At 38.8% G+C, this 13927-nt stretch overlaps 1 protein-coding gene across 1 annotated transcript in view; it reads left to right on the top strand.

The window, feature by feature from the left end:
- Nucleotides 1-13927, top strand: part of LOC142367821 (gamma-enolase-like) — a 29340-nt gene that overhangs the window by 14425 nt on the left and 988 nt on the right. The window contains exons 4-12 of the mRNA XM_075449842.1: nt 473-531; nt 2845-2914; nt 4917-5050; nt 5430-5521; nt 6347-6477; nt 6625-6822; nt 7035-7236; nt 8865-8973; nt 11555-11613. Coding sequence (XP_075305957.1) covers nt 473-531; nt 2845-2914; nt 4917-5050; nt 5430-5521; nt 6347-6477; nt 6625-6822; nt 7035-7236; nt 8865-8973; nt 11555-11613 — 1054 coding nt within the window. The remainder of the gene's footprint in view (nt 1-472; nt 532-2844; nt 2915-4916; nt 5051-5429; nt 5522-6346; nt 6478-6624; nt 6823-7034; nt 7237-8864; nt 8974-11554; nt 11614-13927) is intronic.

Raw genomic sequence — 13927 nt, 5'->3', positions numbered from 1 at the left:
GACATTTTTGAGCAGAGAGATTTAAACATAGTCAGAAAGACAGTTGGTGTAAACCTCCAAACAATCTGCTGATCCTGTCAGCCAGCATTGGGTTCATTAGAGCTTGTTACTTGGAAAGATATTCATCATTTGAAACACATAATAATGCATCATAGAATAAATGCAATAATCTGTGCATATTAATGAGACAAAGGTATAGAATTACATCTAAGCCCTTTCAAGGCATTATTTCCAGTCCGGCATTTTTGGAAAGTTCTTGTGTGGTGATATGGAAGAATGAGATATTTCAAGTAAGAAATCACCTGGCTGTAAGAATGATTTTAATTTCTACATAAACTTTTGATTCAGTTTTAGGACAGCAGATTTAAAGCTACTCCATTTCTGCCTCAATCCTTGAAACTTTATTTCCTCTGCAGTTGTTAAGATACTTTTGCTTTGTTTTCCAAACTGTCTCCCTCTTTTCTTTCCTCAGGTGTTTTGACGGCTGTTGGGCACATCAATGACACTCTGGGTCCAGCCCTTATAGCTTCTGTAAGTCAAAAATACAAGTTTTACATTTGTTTTAACAATCATTCAATTGCACACTTTGCATATCCATTGCTGGTCTGGACAGAGCTGTTCAGGTCTGGCTACAACTTGTACAGAACAATAAGGAAGCTGTAAGTTTATGTATGCTTGACTTTGTTCAACGATTCCTACTTTTCTGCATTCAGGATTGATAAGAAACAACACTAACACCTACTTGTGACAGCAGGGACATTGTTTTTATTTCCACATTGTAGGAAAAAATCAGCTTACTGAGGCTGAAAATGTCCAGTTTAGACTTGAAATATGATCGAAACATCCTGATGTGTCACTGCACCTGATTCGATCCATTAATATGGAGTACATCTGGATGAGCTGATTGAAAGCCATGAGAATGAGATACTGGGTCCACTGAGTTATCAGCGACAGTAGAGGGAAGTGAGGTTTCTGTTGGTGTGAAGATGATAACGTGTGACTGAGAGAAAAGTATTTAAGAATATTTCAGATATTTGCAGCACTGAAAATGGGTAATTTTGTTCAGTGGCAGATCATTTCTGGAGAAACTTCCTGATGAGTCAGACAGAGAAAAACAGGCATTAGGCTCTGAGATCCTGAACACCATGACACAGCACAACAGACAGATGCATCGGTCAGCTAGTGTAATTTGGATTGTGGATTTTTAATGATGGTAAATGTTTTATATAAAGTCTGTGATGCACTTTCATCTAGAATGAGACTGGAAACTTGATTTAAATGTGCAAAGTGAAGTGGATGTTTACTGATCAGTTATCACTCTGAGATAATGGACAGTCCCCCCCCCCTCTCCAACTCTTGGAGGGTCAGAACACACACAAAAGGGTCAGTGGAGTGTGTTTATCCATTTGAATCATTTATAAATAGAAAGTATTCCAGATAAGCAGACAAATACTTTTTTTTTCTTTTTTTTTTTTTTTTAACTTATCTGAACTGAAAACAGGAAGTGTAAATGTTAAGTGATCTCACAAAAACTAATGAAATAAACAATCTTTTTCACAGCACATTTTGTTGGAGCACCATGGAAACAAAACAGTCGCTCATCGTGCTGGACACAGATTCCTTGTTTCATTGAGGAACAAAAAAGACAAAAAAAAAATATTGGAGGATTTTTTTTTTTGTGGAAACACTTTCATTTCCAAATTATCAAGCGCTTTTTAGGTCACTGTTACCTTTGATTTAAAATGCTGTTTGCTTAGTTGTTGTTATATTATGTCATCATGAGGAAAATTAGTAGTTCGGGCAGCTCCGGCTTTCCTGGAAAAGGACAACAGAACTTGACTTCTGCTCTCTGACTGAATAAATTTGGTCATTTTTCAGAAGCTGATATCACCATGGTAACAGATTAGTCTGACAGACAGGCATGAAGTCAGCACAGCTACACTGAAGACGGAGGAAATTAAGCTTGATCAGTTCTATTGTGCCATCATTTAATTTCAACACACTGCGTTCCACCACCACTTAAAGATGTGAAGAAGTGGAGTTAATTTCACACATCTAAATAGAATCTAACTTAGTACTTTTGCTGCCTTAACCTAAAAAAAACAGTAGCTGTAATGTCTATGACAAAAGCCAAATAACGGTAACAGTTTACTGAGGATGTGAAGGACACCTTCGGATGGGCTGATTACAACAAGAAACTGTTAACAGAAATAAAAAACATAACGATAGATACTGCTCAAGATGCAATGATGCACCAGGCTTGTGTTCCTTGAAGATCTTGTAAGAGTTTTAAAAGTTAACAATAGAAATGGAAGTTACAACTCCAAAGCAAATGCAAGACATCATGTTAAGTGGACTGAGTGGCATTGCCTTGCAGTTTAGAGTTTAAAAACTAAATTGTACTCATTTTTCTCTTTTTGTTGAAGTCTGAAAAACAAAGTTGATCTTGTCAGGGAAAAATTTAAATGGATGCCATGAAAATTTAACTAAGACCTGAATGGTGTGATCATATTTGTGTAAATTTAGAAAACAAAGCGACTGTACAAATGAATTACTAACAAAAGTGGCTTTAATGTCCAGTTACTAAGTATAAAGATCTGACATGTTTAATTTGATTAAAAGTTACTTATAAATTGGGATTAATAAAGGCAATTTAAAACAATGGTAACCTTAGCCATTTAAAGTATCTTTTAAACTTGGTTTTACATTGACAACGCAAAGCCAGAAATTGGTATTATATGTTTTGTAGATGTTATTTTTCATAGATTATATGTGCTTTTGAAAGGACATCTGACTCAAGTATGTTGTGATTTAATGTCATTTTCTGTCCTTGTGTGTCTGCAGGGCATCAGTGTGGTGGAGCAGGAGCAGTTGGACAACACGATGATCGAGATGGATGGCACAGAAAACAAATGTGAGTCAACACATGATGGAAGCAGTCCCGGTGACTAACACTACATCAGGCGAGTCTGTCGGCCAGCTTCTCGTTCCGGCAGCTCACACATATTTCAAAAGATGATTTTACCAAAGGCTCGTTTCTCACAGAGTGCTTTGAGGAGCGAGGAGGCATAAATACCGAGTGTAACAAGACAGAAGGAGCCGATTGCTGTTCCAAACAGGCTTTGGCACCAACACAAACTCACTTCTTTAATGAATAAAGGCACTTTTGATTTATTTTAATCTACCATCATGTAAACTAATCAATTCAGGCAGCACGATAAACAACCTGTACAACCAAATAATTGCATCTGGATGGTAAACCGAGAAGGCATTGATCTATATTTTTCTGTTTCTTTAAACCTCCATTTTACAATTACACAGATTTGTTGTAACTTACTTTCTAACGTGTCAGGAACAGAAAAGATTCAGGCTGTCTAATGGACTAGAGCTACTAATTAAGGATGTGAGTACTTACAATCTAATGATAATAAATATTCTGCGTTCTATAACAAATCTGGACTGGTGAAAGAATATCAAGCATCACTTGCTTTTAAACCTATGATGGAAAAATTCACAATAATGATAAAATACCAATATTCTGATTTCAAACTTTGTGTTTCAGTGTTAAAGAAAAAGGATACTTTAGGGACAAACCAAAAAGCAATTAAAGAGAGACAAATGTTTTCTGTGGCATTTGGGGGTAGATGGAAGTATTCAGTTTGTGAGACCAGACGTCGCGAGTCTTCACAGTGCACCTTTAAATGATAAATTAACTCTGAATTTATTTTGAAAATAAAAGTGTATGACGGTTACAAAATGCTTAAATTCTATCAGACATTTAAGTCTGGTTTAAATCTAGTTTTTAACCTCGCTAACGTGTCCATTAAATGTTTTTATGTTACAAGTTGTCTCCTGAGCAAAATCCGCCATCCATGCTTATCGTAATACCGTTCTATTTCTGTCTTTATTTCTTTTACCTTTATTGAACAACAATTATATTGTAAATCTTGAAAACTGTAAGGCAATATAAAGCTGTGAAGCTTTCCTTGTAAGTTAACTAACACATTAAGATGTAAATAACATAAGTACTGGGTTGTTTAATTTTGACCCTCCCTCATTTAAATCTATAGTGTAGGCTATTCATATTTTTAAGAAATATACATTTAAATTTTTAATGTTTGTAATGTCATCTTACAAGCTATAAATGTTTATTTTTATATTTCTGACATCTATGTGCATGGTTATACTATGATGTGTGGGGTTAGTTTAGTCCAGTGAGTGTAATAATGACTGGAAGAAGTGCGCTTGTCTTACAAAAGGCAGAGCAAATTTTTAAGAGGTTATGTTGGCCTGATTATGGATGGAATATTAAACACCACATGACTTACTTATTTTCACTTAAATATTTTCAGAAACAGATTTTGAAAGACTGCTAAGACAAAATCACTAAAAACCAGCGGGTTGGAAGCTGTCTCCTCCTTAGCAAACCCGACTGGCTCAGAAAGCAGGCCTGAGGTCGGTCGTTAGACTCTTCTCGATTGTGTGGGGCTTTACAGCCTATTTGTCTGCACAATGTGGAAGGGATTAAATGAGAATATAGCACACTCTACAAGGAAAAGTTTACAAGTGGGGTGCTAGTTGTACCCACTGAACAGGATCTGGGAAGAGTAAGCAAGCTGCTGCGAGCCGGCGGGTTTTGTCGTGAGTCTGATTATCATCAATACTGAATGAGCGAAAAGTCAAGAAAAATCAAAAGAAAGTTGTATCAAATGATTAGAATATAATATTGCACATTTATATATCACTTTTATTTTGTATGCATGCAATAATTATAAAAACACACTGAGTAATACAAAAAAACTGCCAAAATAAAGCACTAAATCATCCTAGCAACATAAGCATGAAAAGCATTTACTTTTGATTGTTACTTTTTATATGAACTCCTGTGATTTCTTGATGTCTGGTCTGTCAAACAGCTCAGTTTGGAGCTAATGCCATCCTTGGAGTGTCTCTAGCCATCTGTAAGGCCGGAGCAGCAGAGAAAGATGTCCCCCTGTACCGCCACATAGCTGACCTGGCTGGAAACACAGAGTTGGTGCTGCCAGTTCCTGTAAGCCTCGCATTTAACCGCATTACATCAAACGAGAAGAATATTCGACAGCATACGTTTCTGTTAAATCTTGCAATGTTATTTTTTTCTCATTTCAGTCACAAACTTGCTGAACAGTCTCTTTTGCCATTTTTAGAGAACATAAAAAATTACATCTGCATACTGCCAGCAAGATTTTTACTTCTGTAAACAACATTTTTTGGATTATTTGGTGTCTTGATTAAGTCAAACATAGAAACAAACCCTTTTGTGTGTTTTAACTACAGGATGATAAAGAATTATCATTGTCAGGGCTGTGATGTTTTCTAATTATAATTTCTAACCCATTCCTTTTCCATTTTTCCTAATTTTCTTAATGCGTTTCTTCTACCCTCTTCAGGCCTTTAATGTGATAAATGGAGGATCTCATGCAGGAAACAAACTGGCCATGCAGGAGTTTATGGTTCTGCCTGTTGGGGCAGAGTCTTTCAAGTAAGAGTTCCACTTTACAAGACTCACAGACAAATACATTAAAACTTACATTAATTTGTAAGTTTGTAATTTGTAAATTTTAATGTAATTAAATTACATTACCTCTTTATTTCAGTCACTCACCACCAGTTACATGAAGCTATGTTATTTATATGAAACCATGTTATATGAATCCTATGTTAGTTATGTTTAGATTTGAGATGTTTGAATACATTTTAATTGGCGATGCACCAACTGTGGGTCGATACAGATTTTGGAAATAATCATTTAGCCAATAACCAATACAGATGGCTATTGGCAATTTTTTTCATACTTTAATGTTATTGAAATAATCAGACATGCATTATAAACAGTAACAAAACAGCATTTCAGGCCAGCACCACACTATCTTTAAATGAGCACAAATTAATTTACTCTATGAACCAACTTTTATAAGAACCTTTCACGTGTTTTTAGCCTGTTAAGCTATTATTCACTGAATGACTTTTTAGCACTTGATTGGCCAAACAAAATGTTCTTGTGAAAAATAAATTGACTGCTATGGAATTAGGATATTTGCTGAATCTGCAGCTGCAGGCTAATGCTGTCAGTTTCAGGGCAAAGTCAATGTGACATCAGATAAACATCAGCCATTGCCATCAGTTTGTTATCCTTTTTGCTGATGGGATGATTGCACTCAACAAGCTGAATATTGTTAGGCTGATATATCTGTACATCCCTAATTTAAATGCATGTCCGTAGATTATGACCTACTTTGAACTTTGTAAAGTCCCCAATGCTATCTCCAACTCCTCTTTCACATCCACCGTTTCCTTCATCTTTCAGGGAAGCGTTGAGGATAGGATCCGAGCTTTACCACACACTGAAGGGGGTGATTCACGAGAAATACGGCCAGGACGCCATCAACGTAGGGGACGAGGGAGGATTTGCTCCCAACATCCTGGAGAACAGTGAGGGTGAGAAAGAGAGTGTCAGTAATTATCTCCAAGCTGTGTACTGCAGAGCCACAGCCAAGTTGAATCCACTAGTTCCTAACCACATTTCTTACTTTATCTTTTCGTGTTTTTCGTGGACTATTTCTTCCCCCTCAATGCTCCTCTCAGCCCTGGAACTGCTGCAGACGGCCATAGAAAAGGCAGGCTTCACGGATAAGGTGGTGGTTGGGATGGACGTGGCCGCCTCAGAGTTTTATCGTGAGGGCAAATATGACCTGGACTTCAAATCCCCACCAGATCCACAGCGACACATCACCGCAGAAGAGCTGGCTGACATTTACCAGGGCTTTGTCAACAACTACCCAGGTGCAACATTTTTGTTTCTTTTGTTGATTTAATATCTACATTTATCCATACCAATGTTGGGCTGAAATGCAGTTCTTTGTGGGTCTCTGTGGTATTGGGTTTTGAGCAGTATCTTAATTTATATTGAGGATAAATTAATAAATGTCACAAAAGATCAAAGATTAATCGATACCGGGGATGAGGTGATAGCTTTTCTTCCTTTTATTTCCCAGTGGTGTCCATTGAGGACCCATTTGACCAGGACGACTGGGAGGCCTGGTCCCGTCTCACGGCTCAGGTCGGGATCCAGGTTGTCGGGGATGATCTGACGGTAACCAACCCCAAGAGGATAGAGAAAGCTGCTGAGGAGCGAGCCTGCAACTGCCTGCTGCTCAAAGTCAACCAGATCGGATCTGTCACCGAAGCCATACAGGCGTATGTTTGCTTTGTTTCAAACTAATACAATACTTATCTGAAATGGGTAAAAATTGACGATGACGAAGGCCTAGCATTTCTTTTGAGTTCATGTATGAGTATTACTTATATTGTTAAAGTACAGCTCCCTACTTTTGTATTTAAATTGTAACAAATGTGCAATATTTTACCACAATGTTCTATTGGTTCTCACCAGAGATTTGCTGTGAAAAGGTACACTCATAATTCTTTTTGAGTCTTATCTTGGTGCATTGGCATCTCAGGAAGTTAAAAGAAAGAGTATTTAAATTGAATTAGCAATTTAATGCTGACTGCGGATTCTTTGGTCAAATTTGGCCAATTCTCTCTGCTTTGAATGCACCTTTTTGTTTTTCCTGAGACAATCTGGATGATAAAATGATCTATTCATATATAGAGCGTGACAAGTATTGATGTTGGGTAAATTCTCTGTGCTTGGGAACAGATCTGAGCCACATGACCTTGGTGCACTCTTGTCTGAAAGAAATAGGAACTAACATGGAGGCATATAACTTCAGGTCCTTGAGCTTGCCAAACAAGGTTTTTCATCTTGTCTTGCTATCGGTCACACATATGGAAACACACACACACACACACACACACACACACACAATGTTGTCAGTCACATGAGTTGTTTCCTGTCGGCCATGTTGACCTTGTGCCACAGATGAGGTGAGAACACAGAGGATGAGAACAGGAAGTGACAAGAGGTTCATAGTCTGAAGATTTACTCTCTGTTACATGTACTGATGCAGCTGGGTGGGATTGTTGGCTACTTTAAACTTATAGTTATTGATTTTGTGGAAATGATATAAAAACCACTCCTGGACCTGTGTGCCATCAATCTCAGACTCAGTAAATTGCCACTCAGGGTTATGATGCCATCAGTCATGAGTGCGTTGCTGTTTTACAGCAGCAGGAGAGATAGGGGGGTGAGAAAGATAAAATTATAGAAACTGACAGTATATGTGATGCACTGCATCCATCTCATGAAAATTGTCTTGCATCATTAATCTGATTTATTTAATAGCCCAGCTGGCTGAGCGAGAATCATAGGAACCCGGAAGCATCAACGCACGTCTTAATTTTCACGTTGTTTACTTGTCAAATGACCTGCGGGTACAAATGAATTATAATCAGATTAATGCACTTGTCCAATAAAGAGGGTGATATATGCAACACTGCTGTCATGAGTGTAGAGAGAAGATGAATTTGTAAACCTCTGCCTTTGAATTTAATTCCATTTTGCAGTTAATCCTGGAAATATTCTGACAATGACACATTTTTGTTATTTTAGCTACACAAAATAATATTATCAAGTTACAGTTCCATCATGCATATGGGTTTCAAGGACTTTCAAGGCTGTAGTTATTCATATCATCAAAAGAGTTTCCTTTTTTGCGATGCCTCTCCAGGTCTTCACAGCAGCTGCCTTCGCTTTTATTGTTTGTCTTCTTGACTTTAGTTTGATGGCTTCAAGCAGGTTTGCTTCAAGCAAAATGTGGACGTAGTTGATGGGTTATAAAATACAATTAATATTTTTTATCAAATGAAAAGGTGAGTGATGTTTTAAAGGAGTCATTGCTAGAAAGTTTGACTCTGTCTCTCAGGTGTAAGCTGGCTCAGGCGAATGGATGGGGTGTGATGGTCAGCCATCGCTCAGGAGAGACGGAGGACACCTTTATTGCCGACCTGGTGGTGGGACTCTGCACTGGACAGGTACACACACAAATATCCACGTAAATATTCATTACCGATGGTATGTATTGTAATGGATTCTTGAATAAATTTGGGGATCGACTCTTATCCTGAAGGATAATGTGTCCTACGCTGTAAATTATTGTAAGCTGGTTTAAACATGTGAGAATTTAGACAGAATAATAACTTTTAAAAACTCCTGTTCACTTACTATTATTCACTTGTACAATTATTTTGTTAAATAACTTCAATGTGCAATATATCTATAATCACAGTAAATCCACTGAATAAACTGTAAAATCTGTAAATTGGCTCACTGAAGACAGAATTTAGGGGACTCATAACACCTAACATGAACAAACGGCCAGAAAGACGGAAAAGAAAAGCCAATATTTAAACACACAGCGGGAAAGATACTGTGTGCTTTGATTGGGACCTTAAAGTTGTTTGCTCCTAAACAAAGATTTAAAAGGTCAAACGTTTAAAAGATATCTAGCTGAATAGCTTCATTTTTTCATGAAGTTTGAATTGGTAGGATTGGCTGTGTTTGAACAGTCTTTATTCACTGACACAAAGAACTCAGAGCTGATCTTCTTTTGGAGTCGCTATGCACCAGAGAGAGTAAAAGTAATCTTATTGATCTCATTTGGTTTGTTTCTCCTACTGAATTATTTAACATTGACCAATCTGCTGTCAAAAGTGTATGGTTTTGATGTAAAAAAGATATAAATGTATACACAGGAAGAAGGCATGGGATGAGTCTCTGTAGTTTTATTCAAAGTAAATCAAGTAATAAAAGTAAGCCATGAAAAAAAATCACAAGGGGGAAGGAAATAAAAAAATAACAAAAACACAGATGTGAACAAATTAAGATTCAGGACTGGAAGTTAGACAATGATTTGGCATAAAATGAAGGGAACCAAGAAAAATATATAGAGGGAGGTAATGAGTAACACAAAACAGCTGGTAATTTGTAACTGAGAAACAAAGGCAGGAAGTAAAATATCCTGGAATGAAAAGTTGAGACAGAAACCACAAAATCAGAAAGTAAGACGAGACTATTAGCAAATGAAACTAACTGGAATACTGAAGATGGAAAAAGAGAAATACTAACTAAACACAGAAGATCTGGAGGAAATGAACGCAAGAAAACCTAAGTTAAAGGGATAGTTCGGGATATTTGACATTAATCTGTATGGCATCGCCATAACCAGTTTCGTGCATTCAAACTGACTTACCCCCGACAGTGTCCTGTGAGCCGAGTTCTTGTCCAGTGTTGGTCAAGGCGAAAGTAGTCCGGCTTGTTTGCTGGGGTCAAGAAATTAGCGCGTTTTTCTTCCCAAAACAGTACGTGTGCTAAAGAGTGATTTATTTCATCACAAAAACCGAAGCCGGCAAAAGTCACTCCTCGTTATCACATGGGCCCTATACTGTCTCTCATTGTGTATCAGTGCGCACGTCATTCTGACCGCGAGCTGTGCGCACGAGTCTTTCTGTTCTTTGGCAGTGCTCAACACTGTCTTACTCTGCAGACAACTGGCCATCGGGTCCAGCTGGTCTGGCACTCTTCCAGTTGATCTTGGGAACATGGAAAAAAGTTCTCAGACGCCTGCATTCAGGAGTGCAGGGAAGTCACCGTTATTTGTGATGCAGGCAGCAGCTGTCCCGCCGACATCCTCATCTATGGAAAGGTTTTGTATCTGGGGCATAACTAAATCCCACTCGTGGCAGCAGTAACATTCCACCTCTGTCTGCATTACTTCGCACTTCAAACAAGTGCACCAGGATTTGTCGGCCACCCTGGGTATCGCAGCTCCAGCAGTGGCTCCAGCTTCTGTTTCCATCACTTCTCTGTCCACCCTCTCTCTTTCTGCCCGATCTAAGTCCATTTGGCGAACTTCCTCCTCAGTATAAACGGGTTCATAAAGATACCCCCTTGGCTCTGAACGGAAGTCAATATGTTCCTCGTCGCTCTCGTAGTCAGACATCTTCCCGAGCAGTAAACAAAGTGAATCGACTCGTGCGCACAGCTCGCGGTCAGAATGACGTGCGCACTGATACACAATGAGAGACAGTAGGGCCCAAGTGATAACGAGGTGTGACTTTTGCCGGCTTCGGTTTTTGTGATGAAATAAATCACTCTTTAGCACACGTACTGTTTTGGGAAGAAAAACGCGCTAATTTCTTGACCCCAGCAAACAAGCCGGACTACTTTCGCCTTGACCAACACTGGACAAGAACTCGGCTCACAGGACACTGTCGGGGGTAAGTCAGTTTGAATGCACGACACTGGTTATGGCGATGCCATACAGATTAATGTCAAATATCCCGAACTATCCCTTTAAAACACGAAAGTATTGACCATAATAAACTGACTACAGTTAATACGTAGTTAATTGCACTAATCACATGCAGAGTGATCTACGACCTGTCGTCATGCAGCCTCTACATAACATATCTCAACCTTTACTTTAGCAAAACTTAACAAGATCTACAGAATTTTTTTAAACCTGTGATTCTTACATTAGTATACTCCTCACGTCTTTCTGATCTTTGTAGCCTTGCTGTCCACAGGTTATTGATTCTCTGCTCTCTGTTTCAGATTAAGACTGGTGCCCCCTGCAGATCCGAGCGGCTGGCCAAGTACAACCAGCTCATGAGGTCAGTATGCGGCAAAAAAACATTTTCTCACATCAAGATATTATTTAACACAACTCCCGTATGAATGAAAAATCTAGATTGCATTAATTATATATCTTTGTCGACTTAATTTGTTGCAAAAGGCTGGATTAGCATTTTTCATAAGCTAATTATTACCCTGTAATTCAGCCAAATGAGTGAAAATAATAGCAATGCATGGTCTTTTACAATGAAACATAGGATTGCAGTTCAGAGTTAGAAGATTTTCCATTTGTTTTGTGTGCTCGGGGTCTAATAAGGCCTAAAGCAGCGTGAAGTAAAACTTACATTAAGCCTCACAGACTCACAGGAATTACTGTATGTCGAGAAAAGAAGCAAAGATTTAAGATGGTGTAGATTTCCTTGATACCCCTGCAAATGTAAGAGTTTACAAGTATTGCTTCAGGCCTTTTCAACAGGCATGAGTGAGGATTATTAAAAGAGTATGCAGGGCCAGCTAATGCTGTGTACTGTACACACAGGACTCAAATATTTATGTCACCAATGGAACCCAAAGTTATAAAAAAAAAAAAACCTTTTGAAGCAGCTTTGAATATTCTAGCCCTCAGATAGTTGAATGATGCAACAGACTATCCTGGCAGCTTCTTGCACACACTCAAAGGCACCTCCGAAGTGGTATGGAAGCCAGACTTAAGGCTACAAAGAGATGAAGAACCCTGTGAGGGCTGTCACACCAGAGAAAATAGCCTGATCCCAATCTCCACTCTAAGGCCTAATCACTAAACCCGGACGGACTTAACTGACGTCACAGCTGTAGTGTTTTTAGTGTGGGCTAATGAGGACTTTAAAGGTGAATAGCTTTGGTCTTTAAAATGATCACCGCGAGTAGGCAGAGTTTTACCAGATGAGGTGCATGTTTCTATTCCAGTTTCTTGGTTTGGAGGCTAACATAATGTTGGCTTGCCAGGAGCCACAGCCATTGGTGTAATTAGTCTTTTTCATTATAAATTGTCTGCTCCTGTTCAATACCAGTTTTGCACAATGCCACTGCCAGTGTCCACTGCTGCTTCATCCTTATCTTCTTCTTATATCTGCTGGCGTGGAGACTGAACACTGTGGTGACTGATGAGCCATCTGGTGGTACAAAGTGGTATTACAGTAAAAATGCTGTCTTTCCTTAAAGGATCTGAGCTGTACATCTCAGCTTCATAGTACACGGGCATTGTTTTTAATCTAATGGCATTAGGTATCACTTTTTATAATTCTATCAATATCTGTAGTTGAACATTTGATATTTTAAACTATTTCTTTCTCCAAAGAGCACCTTCAAATTGTAAAAAGGAGGAAAGGGACATAACATAGAATTACGCCTTTCTTGGAAGCAACACATCACCACTAAAAAAAAAGAAAAATAGGAAGAGTCATGTGTCTGATGTTAGACGGTTGTTAATGTACATCTTTTTAGTTTTATGTCTATAAAAGAGTTTTTGATGGTGGAATTTGGTGTTTCTACGCCAAATCCTGGAGGGAAGTCTGCAATTTGTGGTCTCACAAAGAGGAACGTTAGCTTTAGAGCCTTTTCACGGCGGGACACTCCCGATCTGCGATAGCACATCTCTTTTGGGGCCTACCCAGCCTTGGCGCTTAGAGTCTGAGAGCTAATTGACGTGACAGGCGACAGCAGCGCTGGTGTCACCCCATGTGTCCGAGCCAGTCAGCAGCAGGAGGGGAGCAGGAGGGGAGCAGGAGGGGAGCAGGAGGGGAGCAGGAGGGGAGGAGGGGGGAGGAGGGACCGGCTCAGTGGTGTAATCCTATCGCACTGCTGAGGAAACGCAGGAGAGGTGGAGGGTGGAAAGACTTACGGGGGCATTAACCAGTGATAAATGCTAATCAGCGCATGCACACACACTCGCACAAATAAACCCAAAAAAAACGCGTTGGTTTTACTGTAGCGATATGTCATAAAACATTTCACATTTTTGGCAGTGATTCATACCCTGGAAGCACCACGTGAGTCTGAAATGTCACATACAGGCTCATGTTCTTTACCTTTTCTTTCCTCTTTCAGAAAGTTTAAGGTTGTTAAAATCAGATAAATCCTCATTGACAGACACTTTTAGTTATGTCATATGAAACATGGGGGGAGACTGCTTGTCATGGGGGTAAATGTACTTGAATATTTCTCGACAGCATAATGTCTTTGTAATGAATTTGATTAACAAAAAAACATCTAAAGGAAAATCCCAATTTCTAAAATGAGACCTTGATTTTGACTTTTTGACATTCCTCTATATTGATTGTTAACCTGCTTCATTCGGCGTTAAATACAATCCCG

Source organism: Odontesthes bonariensis, chromosome 18 (genome assembly GCF_027942865.1).
Source record: "Odontesthes bonariensis isolate fOdoBon6 chromosome 18, fOdoBon6.hap1, whole genome shotgun sequence".
Classification (NCBI taxonomy): domain Eukaryota; kingdom Metazoa; phylum Chordata; class Actinopteri; order Atheriniformes; family Atherinopsidae; genus Odontesthes; species Odontesthes bonariensis.
This window is presented reverse-complemented; position numbering and strand designations above follow the sequence as displayed.